This window comes from Neomonachus schauinslandi, chromosome 1 (genome assembly GCF_002201575.2).
Source record: "Neomonachus schauinslandi chromosome 1, ASM220157v2, whole genome shotgun sequence".
NCBI lineage: Eukaryota > Metazoa > Chordata > Mammalia > Carnivora > Phocidae > Neomonachus > Neomonachus schauinslandi.
The window spans coordinates 180,309,615-180,335,683 of NC_058403.1; the positions used below are offsets into that span (position 1 = coordinate 180,309,615).

Consider the following 26,069-nt stretch of genomic DNA (forward strand, 5'->3'; position numbering starts at 1 on the left):
CCTTACAGGCATGTGCTGAGCATTTCATGTGTATTACCTCATTTAGGCCTCTCAACAACCTTAGAGACTAGGGACTGTTACTCCCTCCTTTTAGATAAAGAAACCATGTTCAGGACAGGGTATGTCCCTTGCCCAGGCTTCCAGTGCTAGTAGCTGGCATGCATGAAGAATGAGAGCTGACTTTGAGCCTCACCACTGCAACATGTTAGCTGTGTAACCTCGGAGCACATCATGTGAATTCTCTGTGTAGCTTTATTAGCTACAGAGGGCTAACCTTCACTGGGCTGACTGAATAGGGTTCAGGCAAGAATCAAAATTTAAAATAAGGGTTCATGTTGGTACTTTCTGAAACAGTTAAGTGCAGAACACATGTAAGACATTCTTGTATGTTTTTTTTTTTTTTAAGATTAATTGAGAGAGAGAGTAGGGGAAGGAGCAGAGGGAGAGAATCTCCAAACAGACTCCCCGTGGAGCGTGGAGCTCCATGCAGGCCTTGATCTCACGACCCTGAGATCGTGACCTGAGCTGAAAAAAACAAAAGTCGGATGCTTACCCAGCTGAGCCACCCAGGTGTCCCTCCTCATATATTTTGTGAAGTTAATTTAGCATATTGAAATAATAGGATTTTAAAATGGCATGCAGCACACATATATATGCTTTGGTGTACCCTAATTTAATTGTGATGCCATCATTGGAATTTTGATGCCTCCGGCTTGATGAATAGCCATTTTCTGTGGGTGTTATCAATTAATCTAGGTAATGAATTCTCTTCATTATCTTGTTCTTCTGTTAATTATACAGGATTTTCTTATACCTATTTATCAAGTCAGTACGAGTCTATTTTTTTTTTTTTTTTTTTTGCCCACATGCCTTTGAATATGGAATACGTACAAACAGGTTAACATGATGGGTTTAAATTTACATTTCTGAAATATTTCCAGTCACTGACTTAACTTTCCTCAGATCCTTACTTGTGGTGTGAGCTTGTATCTCATTCTTTTGGGGCTCATTTTTTTAATCAAAAATGTTATCTAAGATAATTAAACTATTTCTGGCTTTTGAGAATATACCTCTAGCATATCAAAGAGGTAATAAGGAAGCATGGAAAAAACTTGAATCTTTACCTACTAAAACAAAACAACAAATAATCACTACGTTCCTACTTTTGAAATACTCCCTAAAGCTTGTGACAGATAAAAATTTAAGTATAAAACATGGGGGAGGGAAAGAAATAAGTACATAAAATTTTAAATGACAGTACTCATAAAGGAATAGTTCTAGACAACAATATAAGAAAAAGCAGAATAGAGTATGTTATAAATGAGTGGTGATTGATTTCATGTTGAGTTCAGAGAACTGAGTGATCAGAGAATATGAGTTAATAGGGTCATGATATATATTGCTATTTACTGATTCAGTACTAAATTTTAACTTTTTTAACATTTTGTGGGCCTTTTGTCCTATATTTTATATTCTGTGGTTAAAAAAAACAGCAATAACAACAAGTCTTATTCTAATTGTCTCTATTGCTCAAGCAGTTAATTTTGAGAATGCCGGCCAACAGCGTTTTGACGGGCACCTTCCTATTTTGGATTTCAGGTGGAAGCCATCCTTGTCAATATTTTTGGTGGAATTGTCAACTGTGCCGTCATTGCCAATGGGATCACCAAAGCCTGTCGAGAGCTGGAACTCAAGGTGCCCCTGGTGGTCCGGCTGGAAGGTGAGTCAGTAGATTTCCACAGTGCCCAAGATCAGGTGCCCAGCATGTTTTGCACATGCAGACTTCCTGAGACAACGTAAAGAAACACTGGGCTAAGTAGGAGGAAACAGATGTTCTGCAGAAATACTTCTCTGAGTCTCTACCAGGCTGGTAAGGACTGCCTCTCTCCAAGATTGGCATAGGTTATGATTCTCCAGATTTTCTCAACTCATTTCAGGTATGGATCACTTATGAGGTTAGTGCTTTGAAACACTCTGAGAAATGCTACTCCAAGATTTATTCATCATGGGAGAGCAATGGTTGTTGAACCTTTTGGTCTTAGAACTCCTTTACTTGTTAAAATTGAAGACCCTAAAGAGCTCAGGTTTATGTTGGGTTATAACTGTCGGTATTAATTGATTACATAATTAAATTATTGAATTAATAAATTAATTTGTTAACAGGTATAACTACTTGGAACTTTTAAAATACTTTTCCAACAATAATTTTATATTGTATATTTTATATATAAATATATATGCTATACATTTTATGAAAAATAACTATCTTTTAAAAATTTTAGTGAGGATGGCAGCACTGTTCTACATTTTTGCAAATCCCTTTATTTACTGTCTAGCTTAATATTTGCTTCTGCATTATATCTGTTGCAATATGTTGTTTGGGTTGAAGTGTGTGAGGAAAATATGGCCTCATGGAGATACCTATTTGAAAAATGGAGGGGTTTTTAATAACCATTTCATATAGTTGTGAATTTTCTTTATTGGTACTACACTAAAGTTAATAAGTTATAGTTTCTTTTTAAAGATTAGTATTATGTGAAATCTGAAAGTATTTCAGTGGACTTCATACTCTGTTATATAAAAATCAATTGATCTGTCTTGCACATTAAATGGATCTTATACATGTATGGTTTGCAGTACCATGCAAATGGAAAAATATTGAATTATGCAGATCTTCCAAAGGTTGGCACATTTCTACACACAATATCAAAAAATTCGTATTTGTTCCTATCACACCATTCTCATCGGCAAAACGTCTAAATATTGGGATGCTATCAAGGTGGTAGATGCAGCTTTTCCAGAAATCTAATTTTCACTTTAAATAAGGTATAAATTTTATCATCAGCCGCACAACAGTCAGCTGTTTTCCTCAAAGTGACAGCCTCGCTTCACTCGTTTTGGAGAAAATGGGTGCCACATTCCTAAGTCAGGGTAACCACAGTGTGTCCGTCATTCTTCCAAGAAAATATAATGTTCCATAGAGAAGTGGGTGGTTTAGCTTGCTACTCAGACAGTTGCACAAACGCATTTTTTTAGAACAACCATCGTAGTTCAGGATACACCAGACTTGTTTTATGTGTACTTGCCACTCAGTCACTCAGAGTATTCAGAAGTCCTGTGCTCAGGAGTTGAGAGTTAATAAAATTAATATTCATTTACTGTCCATCAAGGACATTCTTACTTGCAAGTGGCAACTTCTTATTCTAAGTGCGTGGTGGTGAAAATACAGTGGCCATTCCTACAGCTTGGTGCCACACCTTTGATTCCATGGTAACATGCCAGTTATTTTACCCGCCCCTGTGCTGACAGAGAGTATTGTTATTATTATGATAAAAGTAATTTTTACGTCAGGGACTTCCCCTGGGGTTCGGTGGACCACACTTTGAAAACCACTGTAGTAGAGATGCAAAAACAGGCACTCCGGTATGAGAACCTGTGCCGAAGGCCTGTCCACCTGCTCAACAAGTTCAGATTACAGTGACCAAGCAGCCCCAGGAGTAGAATTCTGCAGTGCTGTTCTTGGGACAGCTCAGTTTCCCCAGCTTCTGTGCCAGTGCCATAATTCCCTAGACACCTTCCCCTCCAGATCAAGTCCAGGGATATTTTGACCCTGCTGTGTATCCCTATCCTTTGAGGTCAAGATTCCAGAATAGTTGCAGCCTGTTTTGTTTTGTTTTCTGTTTGCCTCTTTCTTTCTATTTCTTTTTTCTCTCACTCTCTGCCATTCACCTTTCTCCCTGAGACTCTCTGCCTTACAAATGTAGGTCTGCACCATATGGACATATGAATGAATTAAATCTTCTTAAAAATGTAAATGCGACATAATTGATCCCTATAAAAATAATTTCAATAAAAGGGAAATTACTGGAAAGGCTGCAATGAAAAAATTGATCAAGAAGTTAGTGGGTTCATCAGTGTATGTATAATTCTGATTAAAATGTGGATGTCACAGTGTTTTCAGGGTCCAAGTGACCAATAATCCTCAGGTTCTAAAAGTCATCTCTGCTTGTGTTCTTCAAGGGGAGCAAGTCTCCTTAAGCAGATTAGACTCGTGTCTGTTGCTTAGAAATGACTAGAAATGAGGGTATACTTTTGTGGGCTCCTTTCTTGTGATCCCCTTTGTGCCTGAGTGGTTTAGTAGAGACCCATAATTATTAATTTTAGGTATATTCATAGAAAAGAAAGTTACCCCAGTTTACTTTTGTACTTCACTATTTTTTCTTAAAAAGGAACACTTCTCTTATTTTCACACTGCACTTAGTGTTCCAGAAGTATTAAATGACCCCTCTCATTTATCCGTATTGTGTGTATCTGGATAATACACATGCTGAACTATGCAAAATACCACGTCCAACGTTTTCTCCCCTGATAATCTCTGTTGCCTGCCTCGGAGGTCTATCTGAGCCACTAGGAAGAAGCTTTGAAATTTCTCAGTTTGTTAGACAATCAGATTTGTATCTTTTAAGTTAGTGTACTTCCAAAATAGATGCTTGTGTTTTTTTTAATTCATTAATTAACATAATAAATACTATGTTTGGGTCATTGAGCTTTAGATATTAAGTAGGATGTGTAGAAATAGAAAAAGCCATGTTAGTTAGTAGATAAATGGGGAAATAAAACAAAAAGAGAAAAGAAAAATGAACAATACAAGATAATAGATTCAAAATGTTAATGGGTGTTGGCCTTAATAGACTGCTTCTGTCTTAGTAGCGGTAGCCATCGGGGCATCCCAGAGAGCTACCAGCAGAGCTTGTGGAATCTTTGCAAATATCCATACCTTGCAATGTCCACCATGCAATCTACCATGGAGAATTGAATGTGATGATTTGAGAAGAACTCAAAAAGGATACTGTCCCCCCAAATTTATGTAGACTAAAAATATCCATGGTGACCTCGTTGCCACTCCTCTCCTTCCCTGGAATGGCCCCTATCCCATAAGAAGCATCGAGAGCCTTTTATCAAGAAACCAAAAGCAGGAATGCTTTTGACATTTCTGGAGTTCTACTGGTGTTCTTTTCTTCCCCTTGTAGGAATTAGTCTCTTGTGTGAAAAATGTCTCTTGCACTCAACATGGTTTGTATGAAGGTCACTAATATCCATATGTGATTTCTGGGAAACCAACAGCCCACACCAAATCAGACCTGTCCCCACGTTGTGTTGGTACAAGAGAAAAGTGAAGAATTCTACTTTAACACGAGTCTAATCTGCTTAAGGAGACTTGCTCCCCTTGAAGAACACAAGCAGAGATGACTTTTAGAACCTGAGGGTTATTGGTCACTTGGACCCTGAAAACACTGTGACTCTTGGCACTAATCAGAGATAACAAAATGAAGAAAATCAGTGATGGTATTACCCATAAAGGCCCTGTAAAAGGAACTAAAGAAAAAACAAGCCAGTGCTCTTTATGTTAAGGGAATGCAGACTCCTGTAAAATGTGTCCCTTAAGCTGAGTGCCTGTGTAGCTCAGCCCACTTTCTTTGGCATAGTCTCCTTTTTAAGCTTACTCAACATTGACTACTATAATTATAGTACATTTAGAGATGTGAGTTAGCAGAGAGATATTATAAAAGGAGAGTTTCCAAGATGAGCATGGAAATAAGATTTGAATCATTGGAAAGGAAAGGGGAGGGAATTTGGTAAAGGATCAGAAGCAAGGCATCAGATCTGTTCCATACTTCGCAGTTGGTACCAGGACCATAATAGTGGTAAAACCTGAAACCTAGGACCCGGGTAGATCAGAAGGCTGTCCTGGAGAGAGTAATGTGGCTTTGCAGCAACATATTATGGCTGGGAAATGAAGTGGGAAAATCATGTCAGTAGCCAGAGTCTACAACATTAGCTAGAATCTAAAAACCCAGGCAGGATTGCCATGTAGACTAAAAGTAGAGTAGACAACAGCAGAGATAGGAAAGGAAATGAGAGAAAAAAGAGGGGCATTGGGTTTTAAATCTAATGACCAGGAGAATGAAGGATGGTTGACGGACTGGGAAAAGTCAGAAGTGGGAACTAGCTAGAGAGAATGGAAGAGTATAACGTTGGGGTACAGTCATCCTTAGTTGAGATGAACCTGTAACATCAGATGGAACACGTGTGGAGGTAGAGATGGAGGAATTTAGCAAGGAGAAATGTGATAGAAAAATGGGTAAGTCAACCAGTAAACCACACTCAGGTCTTGCTGCCGTGGAAACTGTTCTCCTGCAGTACAGCTTAGTTAAAAGGAAAAACCAACCCAAACCAAAAATCTCCTGTCACAGAAAGTCTGGTTCTCAGTGCTTCCAGTGGAGAACAGTTACTAACTACCAGGACCTTTTGAGGAATTTCTCTTAGACTCAGTATAAATTTTTCATTAGCTTTCTCTGGGCTGGAACACAAATTCTCCCACATATGTCTGTGCATTCAGCCATATTTTACCCAACCTTAGAGCATAATATGGATCTTTTTTTTCTGAACAAACAACTCTTCATCATCTGTGCTGACAGAGGAAAACAAAGTGGTATAAAGAGGCAGGAACATTTTGGACAATTTTACTGGTAGTTGCTATTTAATTTGATTTAACACTGTACTTTCTGTTTTAACTGATGAATTTTTCAATTATATTTGTTCATATTGTTAAAATTGGTTCACATTCCCAGAATGTGCACCATCATCCAGCTAGTGAAAGGGAGATGGGAAAAGGTGGCCATCATCCCAGCATCTGTGATAAAGCTTAGTGACACATAAGAGCTAGTGTGGTAGAAGAATTCAGACTGGGGTCTGAATTACAGTAGTAAATAATTATTATTGCTAACATTTGTTAGTTTGCTAAGTTTCAGAATCTCTGACACATGGCTGTATAGTCTAAACAAATGTCAGATTTTTAATGACCAAGATAACAGGCGTTTCAAAAGCCAGTAACAGGTTTTGTTAGTAGTAACTACTTCCTATAAATAAAGAAGTTAGTTTTGCTTGTTAAGTGGCCATTTAGAAGATCCAAGATCCTTGCCATAATTCTCATTAATCTGTGACCCATATTTTCAAGACTCCGTTGCCACACACAGTGTATTAGAAATGTTTTGATGAGGAAAGTTTTAATCAAATCAGGCTTGATTTAGTGGGATTTTATGGACAAATCTTTCTTCTCAGCTGTATAAGTACAAGCTGTTTTACCAGTGGGTAAGGAAAGGATTACTCTCCTCTTTGAAGATGGTAATTTTGTAATTACATGTATTTACTTGCCTTATCACAACAGAACTCACCAGCTGAGACCCAGGATTATTTTTTATTTAAAAGACTCCTAGGTAAATCGAGCAATTGCATTTTGGGGGGAAGTTTAGTTTTTGTACACGGTTGTTTCTGGCATGAATAAAGAACAAATAATCTGAGATTTTTTTTTTTTCCTCTTTGACGTGTATATATACTTGGCACAAAAGTTACTTGGATGGTTAATTTATCCCAACCCATGATATTGTTGAAAAATGTACAAACATTTAGTAACACCTTTGTGTACTCAGGGTGCAAAGATGTTTTAGCCAAAGCTTTGGGTTTTGTATGGGCAGTTTTACTGTTCTAGATCAGGGCCCGCCAATATCTTTAAAGAACTTAAAAAAAAAAAAAATCATTTTTCCTTATTGTCCCATTTAAATCTGCAGCAAACTTCTTTAAAAAAAAAAAAAAGTATTTCATTCATTTATTTGATAGAGAGAGCACAAGCAGAGGGGGAGGGAGAAGCAGGCTCTCCACCGAGTAGGGAGCCCAATGCGGGGCTCCATCCCAGGACCCTGGGATCATAACTTGAGCCTAAGGCAGATGCTTAACCGACTGAGCCACCCAGGCGCCCCTGCAGCAAACTTCTATATCTCAAATAAGTCTAAAGAGGAATTTGCTTTTCTCTCAGGTGTTCATTATGATTCCAAGTTAAGCTATAAATAACAATGAGCCTGGATGATTGGTAGATTAGATCCTTTATCTCTTAGCCAAATCTTTTCAGTTTGACTCTTCCATACAGTACCAGAAGGTTTGTTTCAGCAACATAAATATTTTGCTTCTCTTGACAAATAGCTTTCGAAGCAAGAGTTCCTTGTGGGTTCTCTTCCTTATCCTTGTCAGTCCCTCTAAATGTGCCCTTAACTCCCTTTACAGTTGTTGAGAACGTAAATGTCTCTAAGTCAGAAACTTTGTATCCAGTTTCTTTTACTTTCTCCACCAAGGCACAGGCACCTCCTCTGTGTGGACCGGACCTCATTGCTGCTCTCTGCAATAGGGAGGAAGTTGAGCCCCAGCCAGAGCGATGCGCGTCAAGTATCTTTCTTAGCGCAGACACAGTAAAGTTGCTACATGATGCTTTGGTCGGCTCAAGGGGAAGAGAAACCTCCAAGTGTTCAGAGAGTTTTCAGCTGTGTCTCCACACACTTGGTGGCGGTGCATTCTGCAAGTCCTCTCTTACGGGAGGGTGTGAGACCAAGAGGAGGGCAGCAATTATTCCTCTGATTCCCGTCAAAAAGGCAGCCTTGGCAGACTGCTGTGGCTGACTAGCTGGAAAAAAGTTTTCGTTCAGGATATCTGAGCCCTAGGTTGGAGGCTTCCCCTCAGAGTCCACAGAGAATTAGGGGCCGCTGGCTGAGTGGGGGCATGATCCTGGGCGGAGTGAGTGTGGATGCCCAGCAGCGCCTGGGGGCTGGCTCTCTGTCCCTTAACACCCCCTGGCCTCTTTGCACATTTCCCAACGTTTGGTCTGTACTGAGTTTTTCATCTTCTCTTCCTTGCTTAATCCTGGTGGACCTGTCCCCCCACCCCTACCCCCAGCCTCTCCAAGCACGCCTTTCCCTGCTCTCTACTCCTGCGGTCTGGAAATGTAGCTTTGGGAGGAGGGGCCAGATCTTCTCAGCCAGTGCGTCTCTTTTCTTCTTTGTGTTTGGTCCTCATTGTCCTTGCTGTCCCCATTTTCTGCACACCCTATTCCTCACCTTGCTTTCTCCTCTCCTCATCTCCTTCCTCCTTCACGGTCCCCTGTGGATGCACCTTTTCTGGGACTGATTTCACTTCCTGTTGATGTCTGTCACCTCTCCTCCCTCCAGTCACTGGCATCTTCTCCCTAGTGTTTAATTCATCATCAGCAGGTTAAACCAGAGGACACGTTGGAGACAATCCTGCTCTGTCATAGAGCCTTAAATCCTCTCATTGTCTAAATCGATAAACACTTCTGAATGTTTAAACTTTGCTGCACTTAAACATTACACCAAGTCTCACAGGACCTAACCTAAGGCATTAGGGTAGTGAAAGCTTTTTTAGATCAAATATTTAAGTTTCCAGACAAACCCACTAGATTTGGCACTTTGAGTTTTCATTTTACTTCTAGATGGTTCATGTAAGTAACTAAAATGTTTGCCCTGTTGGGCATCCGCTGCCTTACACAAGAAAAAGCTACTCAGCACCCCTTCAGAAGGTAGTCATCCAACCGGTCCACGTTGTTGGGGTCTTTCAGGGGACCCAATGGATCCTTCCCCATGTGGGGAATCTGGTAAGAAATATGACAAAGGTCTAAGAGACCAAAATATCACTTTCGTTACCGATGAAGGTGAAGGATGCACCTTATTGTATACCGACAGTGATCTTTCTTACTCTGAACCCCAAACACACCCAGTCACGGACACCACGGACCCAGAGTGGCAGGATGGGCTCCCTGTGAGAGCGCAGTCCAAAGGAAAGGCAGCAGAAGCTTCTGGGCTACACATGCCATCTTTCTCCTTTCAAACATTCCAGTCAGAGAAGTGTCTCCACTGCCAATGCAGAGCCAGTGGTAGTCAGAAATGAGACCGGGGTTGTTATGCTCTGCCTGGAAGGAAACACCTCTTGAATGCCATCCATGTGATTAGTCTGCCCTGGGCATGGGCTGCCTTTTGGTCAAGTGGCTGCCTCAGTCTAGCCAGTGGTCCTTCCCTCAAAAACAGGAACCTGAAGTTGTTTCCATGAGGCACTTCTAATAAGGAGTGGTTTTAGAGCATGGCTAGTCTGGGGGCTGGCACATTCTAAGTCCTGCATCATGACACCACCGTCTGCTTCGTGGGTATTTTCTGAGTAGTCAGTCGGTTCATCTCTTCATGCCTCAGTTTCCTTGTATAACACTTGAGAGTCGTATTTGGTCAACCACCCAAGAGAGAGAGAACACATTGCCATCAGGAAAGGGACACCCTGGTAGATCCTGTCTGTCCTATTTTAGAGGTGGCAGGTGGGTCCTGTTAATAAGACTCTCCCAGAGAGTCCCAACTTGAGGCTGCCCAAAGGCAGAGCTATCTAGGAGGAAAGACTCCACGAGAATGTTTGAGAACAGGCAGGACAAATAGCTTTCATCTCCTGCCCCCTTCTCTTTATTGGCAGTGGCTGCCTGCAGTGCTGTGCCAAGAAAGATGTTGAGACTATAGCCCAGCTCAGTGGCGAAGAGCTCTGTGGTCATTGTCTTCCACAGAGGTGGGAGCAGAGAGCGAGCACTTGAGCCAAGTGCCGTCCACTGGAACCCAGCTGTCTGCAGCATCAGAAGCAGGAAGCGGGGGCTACCAGCTGAAAAGGGATGAGATGAGACTGGTTCTTACCCCACAGCCACAGGGCCAAACATGTGGATTGTAGAAACCAAGGGTCTGCAGATTTTTTCTGTAAATGGCCAAATTTTAGGCTTTGTGGGCCATGGATCCACTGTTGCAGTCACTCACCTCTGCCATTGTAGCATATAAGCAGTGTGGACAATATAGAAAGGAATGGGCATGGCTCTGCCATGATAAATCTTCATTCCAAAGACAGACAGTGGGACGTAAGCTGCAGCCTGGTGTGGTTAGAGAAGAGGCCAGCAGCGAGATCTAGAATTCTAGAAAGTCCCCATGGTCTCTGAGTCTAAAGCCCCCTGCATCCTCAGCTCTGAATGGTTTTGTAAAAGTCAAGAAAGATTTGGGTGATATTAAGCTCTGAGAGTCTAACTTCTCAAGGAACGGTTTAGCAGTGAGATCTCTCAGGCATTCCCCCACACAGGGACGGAATCACGGGCAGCAAATGCACTGATGCTCCTTCGCGGGCAGCTGTGGAGGTCCGGAGTCGGGATTCCAGACAAAAGTCTCACACCGCCAAAATTACCTTTGAGAATTCCTGAAATCACCCATGTGTTAGAATATACATGAATTGAAAGCCATGAGGTAGACTGAAGGAAGACATGAAAGGAAAGTCCACGCAGATGTTTAGGTGTATAGAATATCCTTTCTTTACAGGAATGGCCCTATTCCTAGTAGGTACAGAATTGTAGGGCATTCTTGCTTGCCAGAGGATTCATTCCATTCCTGTTTAATAGTAAGCCTCCCATACCAACATATATATATGTTGCTTTTTTTGAGGATTAACATAGTTGAAAGCAAAAGCATCAGCTGTTCACATACGCCCTCAATGGATATATATTAGACTTGGTCCTCAACCTTGCTTGCATGATCCTAAGTCCAGGCACACCATTCCTTACAACCTGGCCATCAGCTTCCTGCCACTAGGGACGGGCTCCAGCGGGCATCTTGAGAATAACCTGCCACACTCCCACTCTCAGAAGTGGTTTCTTCTTACCATGGCAGAAGAAATTATCGAGGAATATAGGGGTACACAGGATATAGTCCCATAGGATATCTTGAGTCATTTTTTATTTTTCTAAAATGTGAGGGATACAAGGCATTTCTGAAAGATACTCATCCAACTACAGTAACTTCCCAAGGTCACTCAACTTCTCAGTGACCAAACCGGGTGTAAAGTCTCAGTTTTCTCATCTGTGAAATGGGAATGTACATTTGGCAGTCTCATGGGGTTGTTGTAAGAAGCAGATGAGTTTTAAAATAAACTAGACAGGCCCTGGCTCAGTAAATGTTAGCTGTCACCCAAGCTCTTGTTCCTAACTCGACTGAGGCAGGGACTCTGGGGGCTGGAGGCAGTGTGCCAAGCGAGGTGTGAGATACTGGGTGTCTGTCGTCTCAACAAGGGAGGACTGCTGATGCAGCGGGACTTTACCTCGGATTCTCAATGAATTATTCCATTTTTAACAGTGCAATAACAAGACAAAAGAGATGTGATAAGTTATCTAAATTTACACGTCACCAAGAAAATGGACCTCTTCTATCTGCTTGTCACTTAAAGGGAGAATAATGAAAGAGGATCAAGGGCAAAAGGACAGAGAACGTTTTAGGAGAGATCTGCTGCTTTGTAGAATTTGGTTCGTTTCCACTGACCTCCTTTCTCCCTGGAGTGGAGGGGGGAAAGATTCCGTTGCTTAGAGCTGGGGTCGAAGTATTTATCGATTTATGGGCCCTACTGACTCTGTCACAACAGTTCTGCCATCGACAATCTGTAAATGAATCACTTTGGCTATATGCCAGTGAAACTTTATTTATGGACACGGAAATTTGAATTTCATGTAATTTTCATGTATCACAAAATATTATTCTTCTGAATTTTCCCCAACTATTTAAAAATGTAAAACCTATTCTTAGCTGATTTAGAACAGCCCTGACTTAGAACACCAGACCGAGAGTCAGACCTGTCATGGTTCACTGGTTATTTGACCTGAGCAAATCATCTAACATTTCTGGGACTCAGTTTCCTCTAGTGAAAACAAGAGACTGATCCTAAAGGTTCTCTAGGATTCCTTCTAAAAGGCCAGGTTGTGTGGTTGTCATGTGGCTTTGCAGTCAGATAAACCTGGGTTCTTAATCCTGGCTTAGCCTTTAACTTGCTGGGGTCATTGGGCAAGTTCCTAAGCTTCCCAGTTCAATTATTTCATCTGTAAAATGGGGATAAAAACGAGGTCTTCTTTAGGGTTGCTATGAAGGTTGTGAACCCCTTAACTCATGTACCCAACAGACATTAATTGCACCTAGTGTATATTCAATAAGTGCCAACTATTGCATTCTTAAAAAAAAAAAAAACAACTGATTTCCTATTAAAATAATCCTTTAAAAAAAAAAAAACCCAGCTCCCATTTACATCCAGACTGGAGAGTAGTTTTGTTCACAGCCCTGTGATAAAAGGCTGGCCTGATTGGGTGGGGTGGGGGGGCTGTACCTTTTGAACAAAACTCAGTAATTTCTGTCCACTGCTGTTACCTTCTCTTGCAGGTACTGAAAGCAGAGAACAGATTTTGATGAATTAACCTTGCATCTCTGTTTACAGCTCTCTCTCTCCACCTGGTGGCAGGAAGTCAGTGGTAAAACATGCACCAGCGGAGAGTTAAAAAATTTAATAATTATTTTTTTTATAATATCCTCTACCAGTAGAGCAAGATTTCATTATCAAACCATTCCCCTTTGATTCTCTATACATTGCCATTTTTAAGGCATGCATCGGGCAGATAACCACTTAGCTTAGCATCTTTTCAGCAAGCAGATGTTAAGAAGTGCTTGAAGTTGAACCAGTGTGAGTCAATCAGTTATCTGTACAGGTGGTTATTAAAACTGTTGTCCTGGGGCGCCTGGGTGGCTCAGTGGTTAAGCGTCTGCCTTCGGCTCAGGTCATGATTCCAGGGTCCTGCGATCGAGCCCCCGCATTGGGCTCCCTGCTCCGGGGGAAGCCTGCTTCTCTCTCTCACTCCACCTGCTTGTGTTCCCTCTCTCTCGCTGTGTCTCTCTCTGTCAAATAAATAAATAAAATCTTAAAAAAAAAAAAAAAACTTGTCCTGCAGCCTCATTAAAAAGCAATGCAGCATTTAATAAATATTAGAACATGTCAGCAGCACTATCTAAATGTGAGGAAGAGATCAATTTCCTTTGTAATTGGGTACACAGACATAGGCACTGTCTTTGGAACTCTTAATTCCGTGTCGGAGTTTACAACAGCCATGGTGGTTTCTATTTAGAAATACAGGCAAGGAAGGGGATGGGGAGCTGGTGTCAGCCACCTGCTGAATCAAGAAGAAACAGACCTTGAATATTCAAAGAGCAGCCTTAATGAAAGGAATCCACACACCAGCAAGCATCTGCCCAAGGCTTCCTGTTTCTCTTTTCCAGTGATCTCCTTTGGAGGCTGCTGGTTTTCTTTTTCACCCTCTTCTCTGTGTCTTCGGACTTTCCCTTGGAGCTGCTCTCTCACGGGAACGAGGAAGCAGGGTGTGTGGGCAGCAAGACCGAAGAACAGTCCAGGGAGAAACCAGCCTGGATGCCGGGACAGAGTGCTGGCAGGGTCAGGACACGGGCTGATGCACTGGGGACTTGATGAGCTCACTTTTTGCCCTTGCTCTCTCTATTTGACTCTTGTCTATACCTCTTTCTTTTCATGTGTCTGTCCGTCTGGGTTATTCCTCATGACTCTTTCTCTCTTCCCCCCCCCCCAACTCCTTTCCTTTCCCCCTCCTCCCCTTCCCTCTCCTCTCTCCTTTTTCTCCTTCTCTTCTTCCTTCCTTTACCTCTCCCTCCCTCTCTCATGCTGGGGTTCTGAGTATGCCTAGCCTGTGCTTAATAATTAAGACTATAATTAAAGTGTAACTGCAAGCATAATTAAAATTCACTTTAATGGATCCTGGAATTGTGAAGCCATTAGGCATTTTGATATGGCCCTGCAGGAAAAGCTGGAAAGAGAGAAGGGTCCGTTTTCCTGAGGGCTGTCGCAGCCCCTGTCTTCTGGCCCCGCCCCCTAGTTGTTAACCTTGAGCAAGGCCTCCGGGCAGGTGTGAGGGGGAGGGGGGAGGGCGGGGCGGCAAGAAGAGCTGCGGGGCCAAAGGAGCGGCAGCAGCTTGGAGTCCTCCAGGGCACTGCAGACAGCCCCCTGCTGCTCGGCCCTTCTTAGAGAAGGAAGCCACTAGAGAAGCCCCACAGGAGAACCTGAGAAAACTCAGGAACAGTCGCTGTTTATTTTCAGGTTGTTTGGGGCTTCTATTTCAATGCTATTAAAAAAGGGGTTATTTGGGGGATGTCAGGCCAGCAAAGTGATCAGAAGAACACCCTCCCACACCTCACCGCCTCAGGCACACTTGCTGTGTATGAGTCCACCATTGACTTTCAGTCCATCAAGTGCGCACTATGTACTAGCTACTGCGCTAAGCGCGGAGAGATCCTGGTGGGCCGGCCAGACACAGTGTCGGCCCTCGGAAGCTTACGTTTGGTGGGGAGAGAGAAACGTCAGTGAGCAATCCCAATAGTGCTATGATTCTGGAAGTACAAGGTACTCTAGAAGCTCTTTCACAAGCCACTGCTCTAGTTTGGGGGTTGGGGGAGTAATAACAAGGAAGGCACCCCCAAAGAAATGCCATGTCAACAGGCATCTCTTGAATGTTTGGGTGTCAGCTGAGCAGAGAAAAGGCAGGAGTTGTGGGTGGAGGACTCAAGGCCAACGGCCCAGCATTTCTGCAGTACAGGGATTTCTAAATCAGTCATGTTTCCCCCTTGAGAATACCTGGTGCTAAGTTGTGTCCTGAAGAAGGTGTTAATTAAGGAACTTGCTTGGTTGCAAGGAAGAGTGACTGGTTCAAGTAGTCTCAAAAACCTAAAACGGTCAAGAGCTGATTTCATCCATACCCATGGAAAGGATTGCAAGTAAAACTGCATAAACAGTGCTCAGAATGGACAGGAGCCAGGACGCAGCTGGCCCCCAGGGAGAGGAAGCTGGGGCGTGGAAGCTGTCCTCCAGAGCATTCGCCCAGCAGCCTGTGCACCTGACAACATTCCTCTTAGCATGTTTGTGCTGCCTTCCTCTCACCTCCTTACTTAGAGCTGTCTGTGTCCTCTTTGTGCTGCCCCATTCTATTTCATATATACTACCCATTCAGATTCTCAGCAGAGCAAACCTAATTGGACAAGCTAATGAACATCGGCTGTATTTGGACCACCCTCGGATCAGGTACAGCCATGCATGGGACTGTCTCCATATCTGTCTCCAGACAAAGATCACCATGTGGTCCCTCCTCTAGCAGGGGACAGTGGCTAGTGTAGGTATAGCCAGATGGGGAGGTTGCAAAAAACAGACACCCTAGTACCTGATCCTTGCTCTTAAATAATTTATAGCATCATTGAAGTTTAGATGATCTAATGCGTGGGAAAGTGCTACAGATTTTAAATGTCAAATGGGAGTCACCAGGAAATCAAAACAGAGTGGGATGAACAAAGGATTTTGAGACTGAATCCTGCCAATCACTAAGCCTCAGTGCTCTTGGCCAAAAAAGTAAATAAGTGAATAAAAAGAACTCATTTATAAATATCTGACTAAATATCTGACATTTATAAATATCACAAGTTCAAAATCTCAAAGTATTGTGGGAAGACTGAAAAACAGAGATTTTTTTTTTTATTATTGTCAGTGTGATTATGATGATGATGATGTCATGTATTTATAAAAATTGTAAGAAGGGTTCATCCAAGGTTCAGCATGGATGATGTTTCAAGCATTAGGTCCAGAAATCATTCAAACACTGAGAGATCAAGTTCAATGTCTATTCCACTATTTCCTAGCTATTACTAGCCATGCTAGCTGGGTTTTGACCTTTAACTTAATTGTGCCTCAGTCCTCCCTTCTGTAAAAGGAAAATAGTAATAGTAGCTATCTCAGGGTTGCCATTGAGGAGCAAATGAACTAATATACTTAGGCCCCTGGAACAGTGCATGACACCTGCTAAGTGAGAGCTGCTATTATTGCTTTTGTTAATGTTATCACTCTACTGGCACTACTAATTCTTGTACCAGTCCAGTTACACAGAGAGAGAGCTTGACAGGCATGGGTAAGACCTGTGTCCACAGAAGGACTCTCACCAAAGAAAGGTAGAGTCAGAGATGAGGAATGTTCAGGCAGCTGAATCTGGTTCTTGATGTATGGGGTTCTTGGGGGCTCTCTGTTGAGATTGGAGATGCTCTGAAGAGAAAGGAAAGAGGGAGAAGAGCCTTCTTTATCCTAACTTAGATTTCTTCCCTGGAAGAGAACTCTAGTCCACGTCTCTGTTGAAGGAGATAGAAATTTACATATTTAACTTTCATTGACCTTCTGATCCGAAGACCAGTTCCGTTCTGTGTCATTCAGGACTTTGCTTCACATTGCGTCATGATTCCATGAAAGCCCTACGTACAGATTAATGTCAGAATTCCTTAGCCTTGTATTTAACACCTGCCACAGTCTAATCCTCTGTCCTACTTTTCAACCTCTGAGACCTTGTCTGAAACCTTACCAAATGAATCAGAATGAACACACTGAGGTTGTATTAATGCAATAATAAATCTTAATATCTGCATTAGTTAAGTAACCAACATGTAACAAGTTGCCCTGAAATTTAACAGTTTAACACCAGGAACATTGTTATCTCACAGTTTCTGTGGTAGCGAATCTGGGTGTGGCTTAGCTGGGTCCTTTGGCTCAAGGTCTCAAAGCTGCAAAGTGTCAGCCAGGGCTAGGGTCATGTCAAGAAGGGACATGGGGACATAGGGAAGGGGTCGCTTCCGAACACACTCACATTGTTGTTGTCAGGATGCAGTTCCTTGTGGGTTGTCAGACTGAAGGCCTCAGTTACTCCTTGGCTTTTGGCAGTAGGCCGCCCTGAGTTCCTTGCCTTGCCGACTTCTCTGTAGGGCAGTCCACAGTATGGCAGTTTGCTTCATCAGAGTGAACAGAGAGTCAGAGGGAGCAAGAAAGAAGTCTTGGGCTTTTGTAACTTAGTCCTAGAGGTGACATTACATCACTTTTGCTCTATTCTTATTCATTAGAAGCAAGTTGCTGGCTCCACCCACAGCCAAAGGGATTACACAGGGGCATGAACACCCAGAAGTAGGGATTGATCATATGAGAGCCATTTTTGGAAGCTGCCTACCACACTTACAAAGTAACATGTCAGTTAAAGTAATGCTAGCTCCTAAAACAACAGATAAACACTGAAATGTGAATCTTAACGTACTAGAAGGTTCTTCCTCATTCATATAAAGTCTAAGAGGGTGGGTGAGAGGGGTGCTCTGCTCTACAGAATTATGCTAGTATCCACGCTGAAGGAGTCCTTGCCATCATCAAAAGGTGACTTACAAGGTTGTCTTGGCTGGCAATGTTCCAGAAGGCAGACAGGGAGAACTGGGTGACTACAGAGGCTCACACTGGCGATTTTTGTGGGGGTGTGTTTCATGTCCACTCACACACCCTTGGCCAGAACTCAGTCATGTGATAGCACATAGAAGCAAGAGGCCCTGGGAAATGTAGTTCCTGGTTGGGCAGCCACCTCCTGGCAGCAGCTGTCCCCTGTAGAAGAGAAGCATGAATCTTTGGTGGACAGCCGGCCGAGTCTGCCACAGATGTGCAGACATTTATGAAATCACATGTATTATTTAATTTGCTTCTCATCACAGCCTATGCTGTCAGCATTATTATTCCCATTTTAAAGAGAAGGAGAGGTGGGGCAGGGGGGCAGAGGGAGAGGGAGAGAGAGAATCTTAAGTTGGCTCCATGCCCAGCACAAAGCCTGATGCAGGGCTGGATCCCACCACCCTGAGATCATGACCTGAGCCGAAATCAAGAGCTGGGACACTGAACTGACTGAGCCACCCAGGCTCTCCATTATTCTCATTTTATAGACAGGGAGACAAATTGGCATATCTTTAGAACATTTAGGCTTGTATAATTAGAACAGAGTTCAAGTTCCCTTCTCTGTCACTTATAATCTGTGACTATGGAAAAGTGATTTAAGCTCTCCATGCCTCTGTTGTCTCATCTGTGAAATAGGGACAGTAAGATCTAGGCATCGTCGTCACAGAGATTTCGTCTGCTGCTTTTGAGTCACTTAGCATTATATCTGGCATATGGAAGTGCTTAATGAGTAATGAGTATTGGTTATGGGGCAGATGATCATAGTGTTATGTCTGGAGATAAAGAAGTTGAGGCTCGAAGGAGTTACATGATTTACCTAAAACAACTAATACACAGCAGTGCCAGGATGAGAAGCTGGGGGTTTTAGGTAACAACTTCCCGACCTTTTGAGTTGTTGCTTTCCACAGAAGGCCATTCGGCGCATTGCTGTGGAAAACAGCAGTGAGTAAGCCTTGAACTAAAAACCCAGGGCCAAGTGTCCCCTTCCCCACCACTGTGGTGGCCCCAGGGTCCCACGAGAATCAACACTACATCACCTTGTTAGCACAACTGTTCCTCTCTAACTCCGCCTTTGCCTGTTTGTATCAAACATGCTGACCGAAGGCCTCCTTTTTATTTGTATGCGTTTAAGTCCTCCAAGGCCTATATGTCAAGGTCTTTGTTTATAAATAGGCTCTGTCTTACTAACTAGATAGAAGCGCAGGAAATGATGTAAGATGAGGTATTTCATTAGACTCTTAAATTTTATCACATTTCTCCTACAGGCTTGTTTGCTCTGAAAGAACAGAAAAGCAGTTTGCATGCTAAACAGTCAGTTGCAGAAGCACACCTTTGGGTGGGGTAGCTTGGCCTGCAGATGCTACAAACCTGGCAGGAATGGGACACCGAGACACCCCCTCAGAGGCTGCAGTGCTCTTTTTGGGTCCTCTGCCCTTCCTGTCATACACAGTGGGGAGGAAGCAAGAACAGGTGTGTGGAATACTGTCAGTGTTCCCAAAGCAGTGGATTGGTGGCCATCGGTGGGCAGGTTCTTAGAACTTTAGATGAGATACCAACTCAGACCCTTCGTTTCAAGAGATCTTTAAGACCAATGACTTCTGCCATGGGCCAGAAGTGCCATGGGCCACTTGACTATGGATTATCAGCAGAAATTTCAGCTTTTATCAGTAAAAAAAAAAAAAAAATGTCCATTAGTCTCATGCAGTTTCTAGCTTTCATCTTGTTTTCTAGCCAAACCACCACTTGGTAGAGATCTTGCCACATCATCTTCCCTGTCAATGACATTGATTAAAACCTATAATTAATTTCCTGGTGAAAAGCTAGAGATTGGTTAGTCCTTTTGTCTTCGTTTTCAATATTCTGTACCAACACATCACACCCATTTGCCATTCTCTGGCTCATGTTTCACACATGGCTTTTTCTTTAGATTCCATATTCAGCTTATTCAAGCAAGGGATGAATCCGTTTCAGAGGATTTTCCTCTTTCAAACTAGTTGGCCAAGTAGTTTTCTTTGTTCGCGGTCTTATAAGAACATCATTATTTGCATTTTTTTAAATGCCAGAAAAAATAGAGGTAGCATCTTTATAATGCCAGATATGTGAGGTGAAAAGAGCAAAAACAAAACAAAACAAAAGGTAAATTTGTCATCTGGATATATCTAAATAGCCAAATCTGGATCTTAAAAAGCTGAAACTGAATTGTAAATAAATTGTGTTCGTGAGACCTGGGCATTGCACAATGTCTGGTCCTAGGAAACTTCCCGGGGCACCACCTCCAGGCTCATTTCAGTGACTGTCCGTCCCCTCCCCCCCCCCCCCCCCACCTTCTAGGAACCAATGTCCACGAGGCCCAGAACATTCTCAGTAACAGCGGACTCCCCATTACTTCGGCCGTCGACCTGGAGGACGCAGCCAAGAAGTCTGTGGCCAGCGTGGCTAAGAAGTGATAGCTTTGTCCTGATCCCTTGGAGGAAGAAGTCCATTTTGCCATAAAAAGTAATGTTTCTCTCATCACTGTGAAGGAAATGATTATCCCATTGGGAAAAAAGAGAGAAGGGATGAGCCAGGGGATGAATCACTGTACCTAAGATCTTAAATCTGCATTTTCTTGAATAAGACAGCTAGACAGCCTAAATAATCTGATTTCACTTAGAATCTTTATTAATGTCCTGTTCTCACACTTTTCCGTCATGGTAAGCCTGCTCAGTGGGCATTGTTTTGCCAACTTTGGAGGAGCAGTCTATTTGACCAAACAGTGTGTATATATACACAGAATTTGAGATCAGACCCTGGTTCATTTACAATTTTACAACTTCTAATTAAAAAAAAAAAAATTACATGCTGTAAAAAACTCAAGATTCCATTTGACAGATTGTCAAAAAGGTCCAGCTAAGACATTCAGAACTGTTGCACACTGCAACAGCTTCTACAAGTTTCTAATTCCAACAGGCTTAGGAAATCCTTGGATGTTCCAAAACATGCTATTGTACAGTGGAAGATCCACATTAATATCCCACACTTGTATTCTACCGTTTGCCTTAATATTGAATATACTGTTTACCTCACACTAAAAATAAAGCCGGAAGCCTTATTTTGATTTTGGCATAGAAGGTTCTGTTTCAATGTCAAAATCGAAGAATGCTGATTCTTATGGAAATCTCCATAATTAAGTCATTTCAAGACAAGACAGTGCTGAAGATCAAATAATGTTGTTTCGGTATTTTTTCTCCCCATCCTTTTCCCTCCAGAATCTACCTTCTGGGGAGAACGTAATTGGGAGAATGTGGCTTTTTCTCATAATGTCCATTTTTGTGGTGGGAAGGAATTTGAATTAGGTCTTTGTGTAAATTTTGGTAAATTTTTATCTGTACACAAATTTAAATAAAATTATGTTTTGTAAGCTCTGAGGTCTGTGTATTTCTCATTTTAGTCGATTTCATTCCTCAAACAATTTTTCTTTTACAACTTAGGCATGACTCCAAAATTAGAGAATTTGGGTTGTTCTGGGATTATTTCAGTTCCATTCAACTTTATCAACAACCATTTCTGTTAGGAGATTATGCAATGAAAGAATAAAAATTTTATATAAAACAGAAGCCCAGGTAAGTGTCACAGATGTCTAACAGGTTAAAATATGACTTCCGTCTGCACAATGCTAAAGGATATATATACATGTAAACTTGTCCTATTTAGTGAGACTCAGTTGCCAGCATTAAAGGTTTTTCTCTTAGTGTACAAATGTTTAGCAGACCAAATTTTTCTGTTTGTTTTCTTTTATCAGTTTACACTGTTCTTATAAATTTCATATATAGACAACAGTTAAAAAGTCATATTTTTCTAGCTCTGTATTTTCTATGGAGAGAAAAACCATTTGATAGATCAGCCTTACATCCTTTTTTAATCGATGAATGAAGATGAATGAAGAATATTAACAATGTCTTTTTAGATGAGCTTTGGTTCTTGATTGCTTGATAACCAGTTAGTATGGTAAAGGAAATAACATATACATTGTCAATTAGACAAAATTCAGTATATTTGTATTTTTTTTTTTTGCCCTTTGTAAAAACCTGTGTTCACGTAACTGTATATACTGCTGTTTCTAATGAATCCTGTTTGGAGGAGGAGATAAAGGAATTAAGTCATTTGTGTGATTATTTTCTAAAAGGGTTAATAACAAGCAAATAGTTCTTTATTTTCAAATAAGTGGTTATTTGGTGGTTTTTTTTTCTCTCTTGGAAGGTCTAAGTGTCTGAGTTTATATTGCTCACATGGTATCTTGGTGCTGAGCACAGCATAGTTTGTGTAAGTGTTTGTAGAATGAATCACTGGTATGTGTATGTTGACCCAGCTATTGTGACTGGTGATATAGGGTAGAATCGGGACAGTTGGTGATGTTGGTGGATCTGAAGTCCTCCATATGTTACCTCCGCCACAAATCCCTACGTTTCTGACCTTCCAGCATCCTCTTCAGGTCTGTCTCCTATACTGTATATAAGAGTGAACAATAATTTCCTTTAAATCAGAGCAGTATTTTTTAAACTTGGCCCTGTTCTAAGCAAGAGTATCCATGAAAGAAGGTGATGTCTAAACACAGTACTCAGTATGCAAGACGCTTACAGAGTAGTATACACTTTTTACTTCACCTGCTTTGCACACGAGATTTTAATGGATTTGCTAGTCTACGCATCATTCTCCTGGAACAAGCAACAGGTTTAGAGGAGGCGAAAGTCCTGACCCTCCCACTTATCAGCATTCACTTCTGTTGAGTTGATTATCCTATGGTATTTGTCCAGACTCTTGTAATGACAAAAACCTAACTCAAGTTTAAGAAAAATGGGGGAGAACTGTTTTGCTCTTGTGATTATAAAAGACAGAGGTTCTGCTTACAGTTAATGCTGGATCCAGAGACTCAAAACCTCAGAACTTGGACTCTGCATCTCAGAAGAGCTTGTGTCATGTTGGCTTCATTCTCATCCCATTTCCACAAGCTGGCAAAATGGCTGCTGTTCATGCCAGGTATATATTCTTAAGTTGAGCATCCCTGAAAGAGAAAGAGAAAGGGAGTGGGTGAGAAAGAGAGAATGAAAGGAAGGGAGCGAGGAGGGGAGGGAGGGAGGGGGAAAGAGAGAAAAAAAGGAAGGAAGGGGAGGGAAGGGAAGGAAGGAAAGAAAGAAAAAAAGAAAAAGAAAGAAAGAAAAGGAAGGAAAGAAAGAAAGGAAGAAAAGAAGGAAGGAAGAAAGAAAGAAAAAGGAAGGAAGAGGGAGGGAGGAAAGAAGGAAGGAAATATAGAAAGAAAAAAGGAAGGAAGAAAGGAAGGAAAGAAAGAAAAGAAGGAAAGAAAGAAAGGAAGGAAGGAAGGAGAGAAAGGAAGAAGAAGGAAGGAAGGAAGAGAAAGAAAGAAAAAGGAAGGAAGAAGGAAGAGGGAGGAAGGAAGGAAGGAAATATAGAAAAAAGGAAGGAAGGAAGGAAAGAAAAAAAAAGGAAAGAAAGAAAAGAAAAAAGAAAAAAAGAAAGAAAAAGACTGAAGGAAGAGGAAGGAAGGGAGGAGGGAAGCTACTCTCCTCCAGGAATTATAATAAACATCTCAGAATTACGATGACCAACTATTTTTGCCAGGAAACAATCCCTAAACCAGTCCTTCTGGCCAGGAGTTTATAGGGCTGCAATGAGTCTGTGTTAAATACTCACCTTGTTGGCCTGAGCCTGAGACCACCCTGACCCAAACTCCCAGAGCTGAGAGTAAGGGAAGGAGGGGTAGGTAGTTCCATAAGGAAAACTGGAGATCTACTAAGAACAGTGTATGCAGGGAAGGGAAAATAAGAGATGACAACCACACTCATCAACCATGAAGCAATGAGGCTAAACAAATTATTCCATAAGGATGCTTCCAGCTCTAGAATTTCATGGTTCTATTAATTTCTTACCAGTTCTTTGAAGTACATTTTTACCCAGGCACACAAGTTACTAGGTTTTTTTGTATAGGTGTTACTTGAGTCATCTAAATATTTGACCTTAATTGGTTAGTCTTGAACAGTAATGTCCGTCTAAGAAATAACGACATTATGGCACTTAGCTCAATTTTGGTTTTGTATTTAAGTTTTAATTCAATTCATAAATTAGTAAAATAGCCAGGAAACTTTAAAGGATCTGACTAGATCTGTGAATCATTTTTAATTAGCTCTTTTCTGATTTATATGCTGTATACATCCCTCTCAACTTGCTGTCTGAGGGAGGAAAATCATCCTAAAGAATTATATTGTTTTTTTTATTCAAGGTCTTAATAAAATTGAGAAGAAAAATTATGTTTTGACATTTCTAAATTAAACATTTAAAAGCCTGTGATTATTTGCAGGATGCAATCTATGTTCAAAAAATTAAAATAAATGAAAAACATATAGTAGTGGTTTAAAAAAAAAACAACAGTGTGGGGAAGAGCAAGGAAGAATATGTTCTTACACATCCTTCTAGATCTGGAATTGGCAAATTAAGACGTGAGGAGTTGTTTTAGTAAATAAAGTTGTATTGGCACACAGCCATGCCTATTTATGCTCATGTTGTCAATGGCTGTTTTCATGCTGCAACAGCAGAAGTTAGCTAGTTGTGATAGAGACTTCATGACCCTAAAATATTTCTTACTGGTTTTTTTATAGAAAAAAAATAGGTAAATTCTATTCATCTAGATAAAATAAAAAATACAGTATTACTCCAAAAGTGACAGCAACAGATTATTGTTTCCAAACCAGGAAAAGGCAGACTTAGACATTAAAGTGAAACCAATGAGTAAGTAGGAAATGGGATCTCTGATCTTTCCGTTTTAAAACTTGAGAGAATTTAGTAGTCTACAAAAGGCCGTTTGCCAGTGAAAACTTATTCCGTTATGTTAATTTGTGTCTTTTCGTTGCCACCAGAATTGCCTGCAGGTAGCTTGGTGTGCTGTTGAACATATGCTACTCCTAACTACTTACAGGTGTGTTGGAATAATATCAAATCATGGCTATGAATATTGAACTCCCAAAGAGCTGAAACTATTGAGTCATCCTCAAAGTTGTCCTTGCTAGAGACTGTTGTGCATAATTTAATCTTGGGGTCTTGGATGATAAGAAAGCAAGAAAAGAGTGATTTCAGTGCACCTGATGCCCACAACTGCTGCAGAGGCATTAATTCCATTTTACTCTGGAGGAAATAGTAACATAATGAGATAAAAGTTGTTCTGCTAAAGTTGTATACTTAGTGGCAAAAATTTAGCCTTCTGGACTTCTTGTAATCCTGTCATGTCCATGGCATCAGTGCCCAATAGAACTTTCTTCATTGATGGCAGTGATAAGTATTGGTGCTGTCCAATATGTAGCTGTAGCCACATGTGACTTTTGAGCCCTGAATTTTGAAGCCTATTTAATTTCAGTTAATTCATGCCCATGTGTTGCCAGTAGCAACCATATTGGACAGCAGGGCTTTACAGTCTAAATCTAATGGGTTTTAGAATGCATCTCTTTCACATCAGAGGACCTCACATTGATTCAGTGCTTACTGTCTGCCAAGAACTTTACATATGTTGCCTTCATTAATCCCCTTAGCAACTCTGTGCATCTGTCATTCTTATTTTACAGATGAGAACATTGTATCTCAGGGAAGGTAAGAACATGACCAAGAACACACAACTGGTATGTGGCTGGTCAAGACTGAAATTCTGATCTTCTGAATCCAGAGCCACTGCTCTTGGTTTTAAACCTGTCAGGACCCCAGTTCATCATAGTTGTGCTGCATATAGTCATAGATAATTTGAAAGAGTGTTTGAGACAAAGACATTTAGCAAGCTGGGTTCTTGAATCAGTTTCCTTTTTAGTGTACCCCATACCTTGAAAAACAAAATTTAAAAGCTCAAAGATCATCTTATGCAATTGGACAAGTTGTATGGACTACAATGGGAATGGCACCTTCCTGGTTTTGCATGGTGCATAAGGCAAGAGCCGTTTTCCAGAGACCTAATTCTGAGTGCCTTTTCATTAATTCATTGCCTTCCCCAATATACAAAACCATGA

At 41.4% G+C, this 26,069-nt stretch overlaps 1 protein-coding gene across 1 annotated transcript in view; it reads left to right on the forward strand.

The window, feature by feature from the left end:
- Positions 1 to 21,435, forward strand: part of SUCLG2 (succinate-CoA ligase GDP-forming subunit beta) — a 263,732-nt gene extending 242,297 nt beyond the window's left edge. The window contains exons 10-11 of the mRNA XM_021695237.1: positions 1,600 to 1,720; positions 20,362 to 21,435. Of these exons, the coding sequence (XP_021550912.1) occupies positions 1,600 to 1,720; positions 20,362 to 20,477 (237 nt within the window). The 3' untranslated portion in view covers positions 20,478 to 21,435. The remainder of the gene's footprint in view (positions 1 to 1,599; positions 1,721 to 20,361) is intronic.
- The last annotated feature ends 4,634 nt before the right edge of the window (positions 21,436 to 26,069 follow it).